Raw genomic sequence first — 14,119 nt, 5'->3', positions numbered from 1 at the left:
TTGTGGCAAGCTCCTTTGGTTTGGGCACCTAAGAGTGTTGTTTCCATGCCTTCTGAAATCCCTGCCCTTAACTTCTGGCTCTAATTACAGTTTTTTTCCCTTCCGTATCTCTTGACTTCTAGGTGTGTGTTGGGAAACACTACCATCCTGGCTGAGTTTGCCACAGATGAAGAGGTTAGTCGCTTTCTGGCACAAGCTCAGCCCCCTACACCTGCAGCAACCCCAAGTGCACCCACAGCAGGCTGGCAATCCCTGGAGACGGGACAGAACCAGACAGACCCAGTTGGACCTGCTTTGAATCTCTTTGGTGGGTCAACAGGGCTTGGGCAGTGGAGCAGTGGTGGCGGCGGCGGCAGCAGTGGGGGTGACCTCACTGGCGCTTCGTTGTGGGGGCCCCCAAACTATTCTTCAAGCTTGTGGGGGGTCCCGAGCGTAGAGGATCCACACAGAATGGGCAGCCCTGCTCCCTTACTACCTGGAGACCTTCTGGGAGGAGGGTCGGATTCAATCTGAACTTAGAACTTTCAACTCTGACCTCGTGACCTTTTTTGGAACAGCAGCAGCACTAACTTGACCTTTTTGTTTTTTTCAACTTGCAATAAATACATTTATAAAAGGAAAAAAGAAAACGGGAGAGAGAAAAAAAGGTGGGTCATTGACAGACTGTCTGAGCACATAGTTGCCTCCCTTATATAACTTCAGTTTTTTCGTTTGGAATATGAATCCAAAAAGAGAACATATCACTCTTGAAATACTTGAATCATGAACGCCAACTTAGAAAGACAATGTGAAGCAAGTACACATACCATTTAAATTTAAACACAAAAAATTAAAAAAATTAGTTTCTAGTTTTTCACTTTTTCATGTTATACGGAAGTTGTTGCTAAGAAACATATATACTGAAAAAATAGCTTTTTAACTTTGTTTGCACTGGGTGTGTTTCCGTCCTTAGGTCTACCATGTTGGGCTGGGGTAGGGGAGGGGTTCAAATGAAAAAAGGGGTTGGGGGGGAGGGGAAGACTTGACGGAGCCTCACTTTAAAAACAAAAAAATAACTAAAAAAAAATTTAAAAAATAAAAAACCCACAAAAAAAAACAAAACAGAAAAAAAAAAACCAACAAAACAAAACAAAAAAACCAACACTTTGTGATTGGCTGGTTGATAAGTACCAGTGTGTTCTGGCACATGTAACTGCCCACGTGTGCTTGTTTCTGTGTGAGTGTGTGTGCACATGTTTGTGTGTGTGCATTTTTTTCTCTCTATATATAATCTTGAAACGCTGCATTGCTGATGGTCTACGGGCTGGCTGGCCATCTGCATGTCTTGATTCTGAAAACAAGACAGGCATGGTGGAGTCCCTGTGGCTGAAGCAGAATCCAGTTGGGCTGGATTAAAATTTGTCAGTAGGTTTTTTTAAATTCATTTTAGCAGGGTGCTATCTCAAGTCTGCAGATCATATTGAGTGGGTAGTTGCTTCCTAGCCCTTGTTCTAACCCTGTGGTAGAGCAGAACACTGCCATATCCAAAGGATTTGGTGAGAGGGGAGCCAATGTTGTCTTTTGAGTAGCGGTGTATTTATTTATTTATGTCTGCATGTGGGGGTTTTGTACTGAGTGAACCCTAGAATGTTTGTTATATAATGCAAGCCTTTTTTTTTTCTTCCAACGAGGGGAAAAGAGGAGGGAAGAAGACATTGCCATTTTTTGTGCGACTAAGACAAATGTTATTATTCAGTCTCTCGCAAGCTTCAGTACCTTTTTTAAAAACGAGTGTTTCCTTTCTCCCCCAAACCTAAATAGGCACCCATACTCATTCTTGAAGAATCTGTCAAAAGCTTGAAAGTCCAGCCCAACCAAATTAGCCTTCTGATTGATTTACTGCTTGTATTAAAACTGACAAAAAACGAAATCGTGTCAGCAAATTGCTGGCCGGCCTGCCTCATCTCCTGAAAGCACATGCAGCGAACTCCTTTCTGCGTCCTTCATGGTGAGCGTTACCTGTGCCAGGCCTTGGTGTATTACAGCGCCAGACCATCACTGACAGAAACGTTTACTTACGAATGTTCTTAAACCAGTGTGTACTTCAAACGTTTCCTTTTGTTTCTCTGTGTTGTGTTTTTTCCTGTGTACGTGGTTTTGCTTAGGGAGGTATATAACTAGCAAAGACTTTTTTTTTTTTTAAAGTATTGCACCTTTTTGTTTTTTGTTTTTACTTTCTCTGTACTGTTGCTTTTTAATTTCTGTATTTAAGGAAAGGTTTGGGGTTTTTTTAGCATCAGTGTAGTAGTAATCTGGGCAGGATAGGGGTGACCTAAAATCCACAGTGATAGCCAGTGTGTGCGTGCATGTGTGCGCTGGGAACAAAACTTTTAAGACCTGTTGTTGTGAAAAGAGTTGTAGCAGACCTGAAGGAACGTCCCTTGACACGAAGCGGGAAGTCTTTTGGGGGGGTGGGGCCGGGAGAAGAGGGAAGAGAGATGCCGGTACTTTTTCCATAAGTGCTAGGACTTCCATGTGGTGTTGTCTAGCTGTTATACTGTCTATAAAGTGCCGACATTCTGTACCAGCACATACCTGTCCATTCCAGCCCTCAGCGGGAGCAGTGCTCGGGCTTTATTACCTGGGGGGGGGAGGATAGGGGAGTCTCGTCTCTTCAGCATTTTCATTGAAGGATATGACAATGTCTAATACATTTAACTCTAACCATGGGTTGGGTGGGGAGAAGCAAAAGCAGATTCAAGTAATGTAGGGGCACGCGTTTGTGTGCGTGTGTGTGTGTCTGTGCGTGCTGGGGGTGGGAGGGAAGGGCTAGGGAGTTGCGTGGCTTTTTTTAATTCGCCCTTTCTATGTAAACCCAATGTCACAAGGAAGACTGACTGAGGGAAATGCTGCATATACACATGCCTGTAGATTTGTATGCAAAGTGTTATGTGACAAAAAGTACGAGTAGGTTTGTATTTGTTTAGTAAACTGGAGTGTGCAGCATACTCTGGCCCCTTCTGAATATACTTTTCTATCATGTCTCCTCCTTCATCCATCCCACCGTGCACAAAGAAACAAAATGCTCTCTTCCAGCTCCTGCTAGCTAGTGCCCCTCGCGTGCACACATCCATAAAGCTTTGTTTCTGCTAGTCTCTGCTCGAAGACCGGCTGTGCTCGGACACGCAGAGCAGGTTCTTCAAAGTCCTGTGCCAGCAGTACTTCCTAGCGAAGCACCTTTGGCCCGAGTAAGGCAGTATCTGTTCTGTCACATGAATTGCTATACGTGCTGGTTCATTGCTGTGTTCCACCCTCACTTCTCTCTCCCAACCTGCCCTAAGGTCCCTTTTCCTGCACTTTGGGCTAGTTGAGTTCATTGCGATACTACGGTGAAAGCCGGGTGCTAGAGCCCCTCTTGTTTACAAGACATAATGAGGGATTTGAAATATTTAAAAAGAAAAGCTAAATTGTTCTTCCATTGTAAGCTTAAAGGGAAAAAAATTAAAACGTACAAAAAAAAGACCAAAAAGTGCATATATATATTTTAGATGAAGACTAACTCTGGGAGCATTTAACAGTGTTTTTGTTTTTATTTTAACATTTTATTTTCCTGCTTTAAATTTGCAAGCATTCTCAGGAATTCTAGGGTAGGAAGCCAGTTTTTTGAAGATGGTTTATTTAACCTTATCTTATCCTAGATAGATGGCTGTTTCTTGTTGATAAACTTTTACAAGTTCCTGAATCTTCAAAATGTTTGAAAGTTTTTACTTTAAAATAAAAATGCTAAAAAAAAAAATAAAAAGAAAAAGAAAAAAAGAAAAAATCTCCAAACGTTACTGTCAAGCGGGGGATCAAGAATTATAAAGACTGTATAAATTAAAATACAGTAAGAAGACTTCTCAATATCAGCAACAGAAATTCATTGTAATGTTGAACAAGTTGTGGGAGAAGAGGGGTTATCATTTATAGTGCTTTGTTACTCATGCAGACATGTGTGCAGTTGCATGGAGAAGAGAAGTGTGTGAATGGAAATCTATCACTTTGTTCCCTCTCGATTGAAATGAAACGTAAATATTCTTCCAAGCACCTTTTTAAAAGCAAAGTGAAACTATAAACCTAATTAAAATGCAGTATAGTTTAACTGAAAGAGTCTTCAGTTAGGAGGACTGGCAGGAAATACATGATGGTGCTTCTTTAAACCACTTCTAAGTAGTGCTAAAGAAAACCAGTACTGACAGAATACCCAATAATGAAGCAGGTTTATTATCCTGCCTTTTTCAGTACAGAAAAAGGAGAGAATATGGAAAAACTCCAGTAAAATGTACATTAGAAATCAACTTTCCTGTTTTCAGCTCTTTGGTCAATTTATTCCCCACTTGGAGATTTGCTGCTTGCTTTTCTTCACCCACCCCACCTCCCAGTCTTTCTGTTCTACTTTATATGAGGAAAATATCTGTTAAACTCTTCTGTTCACCCTATTGCTGCTGGCTGTCAGGGCTTACAGTCTTGAACTTCAGAGTTCAGTGTTGGGACAGCCAACTACTGTCTCCCAGCTCTAAGGGTCAGGGGCTTACTCCGCCTGAAATGGCTAGGCTCAAACCACAAAAACCGCGCTAGTGCCTTTTTACATGCACCCACATGCCCTACAGTAGGGGAAGGGAGGGAAGAGGAGGCAAAGTGAGGCAGTTCAGCCGCTTCATGGAAATAGATGTACCTGTTCTTAAGGAAAAAGAGCATGCTGCGTAACGTGCAATGAGTTACATAACGATAGTTGAGATAACTTTTTATTATCTGAAGAAAAAAAAAAATCAGATGCCAAATTCCTGTCCTTTTCATATCAGTTGCCCAGTGTTTTCATGTTGCGCTGCGTGTACATCTGAGTGTATACGTGTGTGTTGAAAATAATGCATCAATAATAATAAGAATGTGCTTTAGGAAAAAAAAAAATCTTTTCATGGGCCAGTAGAAGGAGGGTTTATTTAGGGAGTTTGGGATTTTGTTTTTTTATTTTACAGAGGGAATTTCTGAGTGCTTTGCCAGAGGCTGTGTTTTATCAAATCGGCAGTGTCCTAAAAGAGAGGAAATCGTAGAATTTAGTCAAAAATTGCCCAGGAACTTGACAGTCACTTGGAAGCGGGTTGTTCCTGATTGCTGAAGGGTCGGTGGTCTGGAGCATCAGCAGTCTGCTTGGTCCAAACCTGTTGTACTACAACAGTGCAACAGTCTGCTCCTCCTTTCTCTAAACGTGCAGGCCTGCAAATGTTAGTGACTGTCTCCTTGGTGATAGTTTTCCTAAATTGTTAAAGTGACATTAATCTTACTACTTTCCAACTGCCGTTGACAGTTCTGTTCCTCTCCAAATCACACATAGCTAATGATGATGTTGCTGGTATGGCTTAGTCATGGCACTCCTAACCATTGCAAGCAATTTCTGAGCACTGCGCTAACCAGACTCATCTTCTGGGGACAACCATCGCGTAATGTTGTAAATATTCTGCTGCCATTTGAGCTCACAGTCGCGAAAAGTTAGCGGAAATTGATGTTAGAGTACTTCTGGGGCTTTACAAAACTGCTCCGGGGAGGGAATTGGTGGTAGCATCTTGTTTAAACGTATTGACAAAGAAGGTAGGGAAGAGAGGCTGCGGAAAGCAGAGCTTGGAATAGACTATGGGCATCTCTTTCCAGAGAAAAATCAAATGTAACATCTTTCACTGAAAAACACTTTTTACTTTCTCAAGTGACAAACAGAACTCTTTTATCATTTTGTTCTTGGTTTTAGTTCTCCAGGTTATACAATTTAAACATATACATACTTTACAGGTGGTTTCAGCATTCCTGGTTTTTTTCCTGGTGTTGAATCCTTCAGTGCTTAATCTGTAAAAAACAAACATGTTAGCAGTGTCCATTTGTTACCAGCCACTTTGCTTACCCCACTCTGCAGTGTGTATCAAGTTGAGAATTTTTTAATGGGTTTGGTAATTCTTTGCTCCATTTGAGTATTTCATTTTAGCAGTGACAACAAAGTCTAGCAAGCAAAAAAAAGGGGGGGGAGTACAGCTCAGAAACCTGTGTTGAGACCTCTGACATTTACTTTGGAAAGCAGTTTTAGTACCATGTATTTTGGAAGACTTGCCATCTTCTCCCAGTGTTTTTACACTTTTACCTGGACACTTGCCCAGCAGTCTTGAGAGTGGGTTTTTTTGTTGGTTTGGGGTTTTCTTCCAATCACAGGGTGTCAGGTTTTTCTTACAAGTTTTTTATTTTGATTCATGTTAAGTGGCTTGTGTAATGAGCAAGAATATTAAGCCAAGTGTGTTTTTCCTCTGCAATATAAACAGGATGTTTTCAACAAAGCGGCTGGGATAACCACCTCAAAGATTAAATAACAATTGAACCTTTATATTAAGTTGGCCTTTTTTTTTTTTTTTTTTTTTTTTTTTGGCCATGAGATTTCTAAACATTTATTCCTTAAAACTTTTCCCCTATTCTTTCTTCTTAAAAATGCTGCCACATCTTCCACTGTGTCTTAGTAGTGCATCCAAACAGTACTATAGGGGTGGGGGTTTTTTGGGGTTGGTTCGGTTTTTTTGCTTCATTCTTTATTACATATACCTGTTAGGCTTCTAATTTTGTTTGTGCATATTGTTCTCCTTTTGACTTTAAGAGGAGTACTGTTTGTGTATCTGAGATACCCAAATTTGGCCAAATCTGGTGCAGGAAATTGGGAGTGATCCTCACATGAATTAGTCCCTGAACTGACCTTAAATGAGTGAGTACTGCTCGGATAAGGGCTCTTCGTGTAAGTAAGCCTTAGCTGGATCAGGGCCGAGGTAGCAGATGAGGACCTGTTGTATTTCCAATGCAGCAAGTATCTGTGTTGCATATATCACATACACTGTAAATCATGTGACTTTAGTATCCAGGTTTCTCAAGTGGGTTGAAATGCTGGTTTTGTGGTGGATGGTTAGCATCTCAGGGTATGAGTCCTGATTGAGTAAAAGGTAGTTTTTTCTCTCTAAAGAGGTAAGGTTCCCCTAGCAGAAGCAGCTTTCTTAATTGTAAATATGCATGCATGTATTTGTGGGCAGGAAAGTAATGCCAAGAAAACTAAGTTGAAATGAATTCTTGAAAAAAAAAAAAAACAAAAAAACAAATGCTGTTGAAGTGCAACTTTGGTCCTGAGTCTGAAACAACATATGCAGAATCTGTTAGTTTGTTTAAATCGATTTTGCACAAAATACTGTTTCCGTTCTGTAGTTTATTTTCTACTATTTTGCAATGTTAGGAACTGATACTGTTAGTTAGATCGTATCAGTCATTCCTGTGGTGATCAAAATACAGATGTCTAAAACCCAAACTCTCTTCCTTCACCTCCAGTAGTAGGCTTCCACCTGCGGCAGAAGGATGTTAACAGTAATGGGGAGAAATATGTAAAATTCCCTGATGTAGACAGAGTCAGTTTTCCCTGTTGTCGTGAATTCACATCCAAACCTAAGACACAAAGCAAAAATTACGCTGGAGCAGAGTTTTTGGTTGGGCTAAATGACAGGAGCCTAACTGGAGATTTTTAGCAGCCTTGCTAGTTCATGTCCCTCACAGTGTTTTGCGTAAGTGTCCCATCACTGTAAATACCAGTGTTGCTGAATTTTACCAAAGTTCCCCTGCAGTAGATAATAGGAAACAGGTCCATTTTGTAATGACTCGCCAAGCAGAGCTTTGTCTACAGTAGAATTCAAGGGTCTGTCTACATTGCTGTTAAAATGAGTCAGGGTCCTGTTTAAAATATAGCTCTCTATTTTGTGGTGTTATGTGAGACTTTAAACTTTGTGGTGTAGTAACTATAGCTTCTAATCCTTATATGAAAAGTGATTTAAGGTTTCATCTGTGCTACAAAAAGCGCCACGGCTCCTGATGGTTTGGAGCCTATTTTTAAAACTATTGTCAGGCCAAGATAGATGCAGCTTCATCTGTGGCACGCAGCAGACAGCGTCCGTTTGCATCCACGGTTTGCGTGCGTGTTGCTTTTCATCGAGCTATGCAGGAAGGTTTTTCCCTAAAAGTCTCCCAGAATCCTGTGCTATCTAAGCAAGCTTCTAGCAAATCAAGTGCCCTCTGCAAAGAGCCATTTTTGCCCTGTACGTGTGACAGTTGGGACTGGTGACATTCAGCAGTGTTAGGGCTCCTGTTAACTTTGTAGTGAGAAAGGGAGTTCTTTTGACTTGACTCTGACAGCCTTTCTGTAAATGAATACAGAGCACTCCAGGGGAAAAGAAAAAAAAAAGGGGGGAAGGATGCATTGTGCCAGCCAGCGTTAAGTATTTTTGCAGCAAACATTCTTGACTGTGGTGGGCAGAGGGGAAGAGAAGAGACTGGAGAAGTTTGCATGGATGCGCAATACAAGGAGGCAGTGCTTAGCAAGAAATGTTTCCTTGAGCACTGAATGCCTCCTCTTGGGTATTAGTGTGTGTTGTTGCATTCGCAGAACTAACTTCCTCTTTTTTTTTTTTTTTTTAACCTGTTTGTTTTTTTTAATTGAGACAAAGTGGAAGCTTCTCCTGTTTCAGATGAAACACAACCGTAAGTGAACGTTCTCTTCATCATTTACTGTTGAGCAGTAAGAGCAGGTTGCACAGCTTGTTAGAATAGCTATTTTAGTGACATGGTTATGATATTATGTGCTTTCTTTCCCCTCCCTCTCCCTGCCAGATATGGCTTACCCTTTCTATATAAGGCGCTGTGTGGGTTTTTTTTGTTTTGTTTTGGGAACGTGTGGAGAAGAAGCAAAATGAAGTGAAAATGCAAGCCAAGGTAGAACAGCCTTACTTTAGGGGGTAGCCTTACAACAGAGCTTTATAGTGAGTGTGCTGTATTCCAAAATATGTAAGCCAAAAACAAAAAAAGCATTCATTTATGCAAAAAAAAATTTTAAAAAGAGGTGTTGGAAGACTTCTTTAATATGTACCTTCTAAAGGTAGAGTAAGGTCTCACCAAGTGATACGTTATTGTGATACTTCTTGCTGGGTCAGTAGGGATGGGTTGGGGTCTAAGCGCTTAACGTTTTCCTCCTTCTATGTTTTTACAAGCAGTAAGTTAAATGTGGTATTTATGAATGTGCCTTTGTGAGTATAGTGACTGTCTAATTGAGGAGACCACTGGGCTGGAGGGGAGACAATGGTCAATTTATTCTTTCAAGAGGTCAGACGTGGAGATTGCAGCCCACTGGTCCCTTTTGACAAGCAGCATCTTTGGGCTGGTCTCTACACTGCACAATACGTATTCATATGTGGTAGAGATCGGGGTGGGGGGGTGCGAAGGGATGTCGTGATGCACAGAAGCTGTTGATAGTTTTAGGCTAGTCTGCCGTTGCAGGTTGAGTTTGTATATGTATTATGTGGCTTCTTTATGTTTGTGTGCATGAGTGTGAGTGCGTGTGGCTTTATTTTTTGTAAGCACTGGAGAATTGAAACACAGTGATGTTTGAGACAAATTTATACATGTAGAGAAGATGATGTTTTGTAGCTTCTGTTAAATAGTGGGTGCAGGCACACTTTTACCCTCTCTGTCCGTGTCCTGATAAGAGAAACAGGAAAATTTATTTTTTTTTCAACCCTTCAACTTCCAGCACACTTAACGTTGCCATTTAAATGAACAGGGTATTACACAAGAAGAAAAAAAAGAGTTTTTGAAATGGTGAGGTAGAAGTGTTTAAAAGGAAAAAAAATCTGAAGTAATTTTTTGTTTCTTCGAAGCTGTTTGTAGCTAAACATGGGAATCTGCAGTGTCTCCTTCCATTTGTTTTTTTTTCTAATAATTCACCTCTTCGTCCCACCCAAAACATGAGGTGTACAAGATCAAGAGCTGTCGCTGTAGCCCTTCGTAATTCCCACCCTGAAAAGAAACTCAAGTGGGATCCCTCAGCTCTATTCAGGAAGACAAAGAGAGGAGAGACTCTGCAGTTTTCTTTGCTTCGCTCTCATTCCTCTCTAATGGCCTTGAAATGTATTATTATGCAAATGTGAATTTTGATACTGAACTTAAGAAGAGGTTGTTTGTTCTTTTTTCAAAAAAAAGGTCCCATATGTGGTCAGCATTGCTTCTTTATTTTGTAAGTGAATTGTAAACTATGCATTCTGCAAAGGGGGTGTAGGGGACAAAGATAGCTTTGCTAAACTGTTTAGGAGTTTCTGTGTCCATGGTATATCCATTATCTTTTGGGGAAGTAGGGAGGTGATGACTTAGAAATAAAAAGGAGTTGATAAGAACCTCTCTTTTTCAGCAGTTGGCCAATAGGTAACTGGGCAGAGATTTGGAAAACCAGTGTTGACCGCAAAACTGAATCGGCTCTAAACCTTGCGCAGGATTGTGAATTCTAGCCGTGCAGTGTTAACCCAGGGCCAATAGGGTGAGTGGGACGCCAGCTCTACCTGGGAAATGATCTACCACCTCCTGTGTTCTGGCCCGTGTCAAGCTCAGGAAACGCAGTGCCACAGGCGCTGTCTTTTTTGGATATACTCCTTGTTTTCCATTACAGCAGTCCTTGCGCTCTTCCAGGAGAACTGGAACACAGCTGGTCCTTGATGTCTACACTTTCTTCTCCCTAGAATTTTCTTTGCTGCTGTTTCTGGCACAGCTCATACAGTGACAGCAGAGCTATGGACAAGATGGTGGAAGTGGTACTTAACTTTCTAGTGCTGATCAAAGCACGGCTATGAGGACTGCGTTTTTTCAACATCAGCAGCTACCAGTGCTTTGTTGTCTGGTGTTACTGCCAGTGACTTAGCATTAACGTTGGCAGTGTGCAAAATTTTAGGGAATGTAGACTGATGTGTAGACAGGGCCCTCTTTAAAAGAAATTATCCTTTTTTTACTATAAGGTGGTATCATAATGGTCATAAAAAAGGATTCACTTCCTCACATCTCTAAAACGCAGTCATTGTGAATTATGTGTGTTCCTTGAAGCTTGCTGAGCTTCCAGGAGCAGTCTCCTCAGAAAAACATAGATCTCACTGCCCTCTTCGTCATCTTAATAGGGACCCTTTGACTTGACTTTTTCCTTTGTCCATGGTGTACCATGGTACCTGCATTATCCTTGGCATTATCTTAGATGTAATATCATAAACTGAGAGATTATCCTGCCTGTATTCAGTGTTTTCATGCAGCAATTTTATTTTTGTTGACGTTCACAGTACTGTAATAAGTAATAGACTTGATCACTCTCACATCTGTGCCTGCCTTGCAGATGTGATCTTATCAGGGTTCCACTCTGTCAGATTGCCTTTAAAAAAAAAGGAGAGGAAAAAAAAAAAAGAAAAATCTGAAGTTTAAACTTGCTCACAAAAATACCTCGTGGTACATTTCCCCTTCTGATGTAACCTTTTAAATCTTACCTTTTCTTCTGAACTTAATGGGCTTTTATTTCCATCTCTTACCTCCTTTGTAAAAAGATGTTTGAACTAGTGGTTTTGAGCACAGGACCAGAAGCCTGGAACTCCTGAATTTTTACGTTGGCCCTTACTCTTCCCTTGCCTTGGGCAAGTCATTTAACTTTCTTTGCCTTTGTTTTTTTTTCATCTGTAAAGCGGGGGGGTGATAATAATACTTACCTACCTCACAGGGGTTTTGTGAGGATCAACTAGTAAATGTTTGTAAAGTGCTTTAAAGATAAAAAGCATGATAGAAGTATTATGAGGTTATTGCAGCAAGATCACTTATTCTTTTTACCTTGTTTGCTTGTGTGGAGGGAGATAACTTTTTTTTTTTTTAATGATTAAAGCCATCAGACACTCAGATCCTAAATAACAGAAGTTGATGGAGATTCAGTTACTCATACTCTTCCTCTGTCTTTATGCCAGTTTCCTTCTGCTCTTCCTTACATAGATATGCCAGTGTTGCTGCAGGTTGCATGTCTCTAGTTGTACTTTTAGATAAGCTTCAGACTTGATTGAAGTACTTTGAGCTTGCTGCTTCTTTCACCAGATCACCAAATCGGAATCAGTTTGTGTACTTTTCCCTGCCTTTAAATAGCATTTTTGGTAATGTCATCCTTCAAGTGGACTCGTCTTTTCCTGCCATCAGGAAGGGGAGGCGGTGCTGTGTACTTCCAGAGAGGGGACTGTCATATGAAGAACCTTGCCACTTTATGCTGCTGCTCCAGGGATGAAGGGCAGAGTAGCTTTCTGTTTCCTTCCCTGAATTAATTTCAGTGTGTTACCAGTCACACTTCAAATGCAGTGTCTCTTCTTGTCCACGATACACAGAAGCCATCACCTGCCGATAAAACATAGGAACAGAGGGAACGATAGTAGATGCTGCTTGTGTACATGCCTTACAGCCCCCCCAGAATGTCTCTGGGAGGGTGGTGGGGGAAGAGGTCTTCGTTGGGTAAGTCCCACGGCTGTCAGGGAACCTCTGCTACTTTCTCCCCTCTCCAGTCACATGGCCGCTGTTCCTTCTTGGATGTGCGTCTCAGGGATGTGCGTATGAGCCCATGCCTTTTGGAATTTGGCCTTTGAACTATCAAGAATATGGTTTCTGTACCTGAAACCTTCCTATTTGACACTCCCTGGTCCTCTCTGTCCTGCATTGCTCCCCGTGGCCTTAGGAACATCTCTCCCCGGTTGCCGTATGCCACTCTCCATCTCTGCCAGTACTCGAGGTGAAGCGTGTACAGTGATTCTGCAGAGAAAGAAGCTGAAATGATGCATGTGCACCCATAGGATGTGCACACGTACGTATCTTGGATTTCTGCCGCATCCTGTCCGAAACATGCGGAATATCTGATGCACAGTGCTTTTTCTTTCTCATCTAGAAAGCAGAACAAACAGCAGTATGACTCTGCTGATGGTAATTCCATGAAGTTTACTTTGAATTAAATGCTAAGTGTTTTCCCTAAAGAACCAAAAAAAACCCCACCTTCTAACAAAAGTAACCAAATGTAATCTTTCTGGGGAGGGAGGGAAGGGGGAGGAGGAAAAGCAGTGACGGGGGAGCGTTCTGATCTATTTTAATCTCCACCGCTCGGATGGAGGTAACGAAATGCTGCTTCGAGTTCCACAAACATAAGGGATTATGTTTACAAAGGTAAATGCCTTCTACCTGTTCAGGAAACTGGCTAATGGTGGGCATCAGATGTTTGGCGAGTTTCTCTTCATTGCGAGCAAGTAATGGGAGAAGGGTGTGTCTGGAAGAGGAATGGAGAAATAGATTCATTTCATCTAGTCTTCTTGTTAAAATAATGCCGCCTCCCTCTCTCCTTACCAAACGGAGGGAGGAGGTTGCAGAACAGAAAATCAGTGATGTCCAAAATGGCTGGATTAGAAAAGGCAGCTTTTCTACTTTGCACATAAATAGGTAACAGGAAGGTACAGCTAAAGTCCTCTTGCCTGAAACACTGTCCCCCAGAAGCAGACATTGTAATAATAAAAACAGTGGCTGTGTGTATATTGATGCTATTTGCAAGTTACCTATAAGTGTTTTGGTTTTTTTTTTTTTTCTTATACTTGAAATGGCTTCCTTCACTAAACTCTTACCGTAGCTCTGGTTTCTCCCCTCCTTCTCTAGTGTGCAGTAAAGAAAGATACAGGACAAACGGGGGGAGTGTAGAGGAGATGACACAATGTCTTGCATACCTGGGTTTCATCTTCATTTCCATCCCGTACGCTCGCAGGCGTTTGAACTTCCTAAGGGTTTTCCATGGACACAGAAACTCGGCACTTTAGAAGGTGCTCTCATATGGCTGGCTGTGCCCCCCTTCTCCTCCTTTTCTATATTTTTATTTTACTTTTAGTATAGTGGTACTTAAAATCACTGGTTCACTTAAAAAGAAAAAAAAAACCAACAATAAAATGTTTAAACTCTACTAATGTACAAATAAGCTGAAATGTTGCATTTTATGTGTATTTTTGCCATAGCAGGTACTGTATTTCTCATGCTGGATTTAGAGAAAAAAAAGGAAAAAGAAAAAAAAAAAAGAAAAACACAAGGGTGATGTTTTATTGGAGTGTGACAAGTTAAGAGTAATAAGGAATTAAGTCGTCGTCATTTCATTGAAACTGAGAGATGGTGTAATACTTATATAAGTTTTCTGAAGGTTTTTTTTGGGGCTTTTAAACAGCTTTTTTTGTTTTTATTTTATTTTTAT

General features: G+C 41.1%; 1 protein-coding gene across 11 annotated transcripts in view; it reads left to right on the top strand.

Annotated features, from left to right (window-relative positions):
* The window catches only part of TNRC6B (trinucleotide repeat containing adaptor 6B), a 90,487-nt gene extending 76,511 nt beyond the window's left edge, over positions 1 to 13,976 (top strand). For all 11 annotated transcript variants that reach the window (XM_030040760.2, XM_030040756.2, XM_030040755.2 and 8 more), the window contains one exon: positions 123 to 13,976. In XM_030040760.2, the coding sequence (XP_029896620.1) occupies positions 123 to 513 (391 nt within the window). In that variant the 3' untranslated portion in view covers positions 514 to 13,976. The remainder of the gene's footprint in view (positions 1 to 122) is intronic.
* Positions 13,977 to 14,119: the final 143 nt, after the last annotated feature.

This window comes from Aquila chrysaetos, chromosome 17, assembly GCF_900496995.4.
Source record: "Aquila chrysaetos chrysaetos chromosome 17, bAquChr1.4, whole genome shotgun sequence".
NCBI classification, from domain to species: domain Eukaryota; kingdom Metazoa; phylum Chordata; class Aves; order Accipitriformes; family Accipitridae; genus Aquila; species Aquila chrysaetos.
The sequence above is the reverse complement of the archived record's forward strand: the minus strand, read 5'-3'. Positions and strand labels throughout refer to the sequence as shown.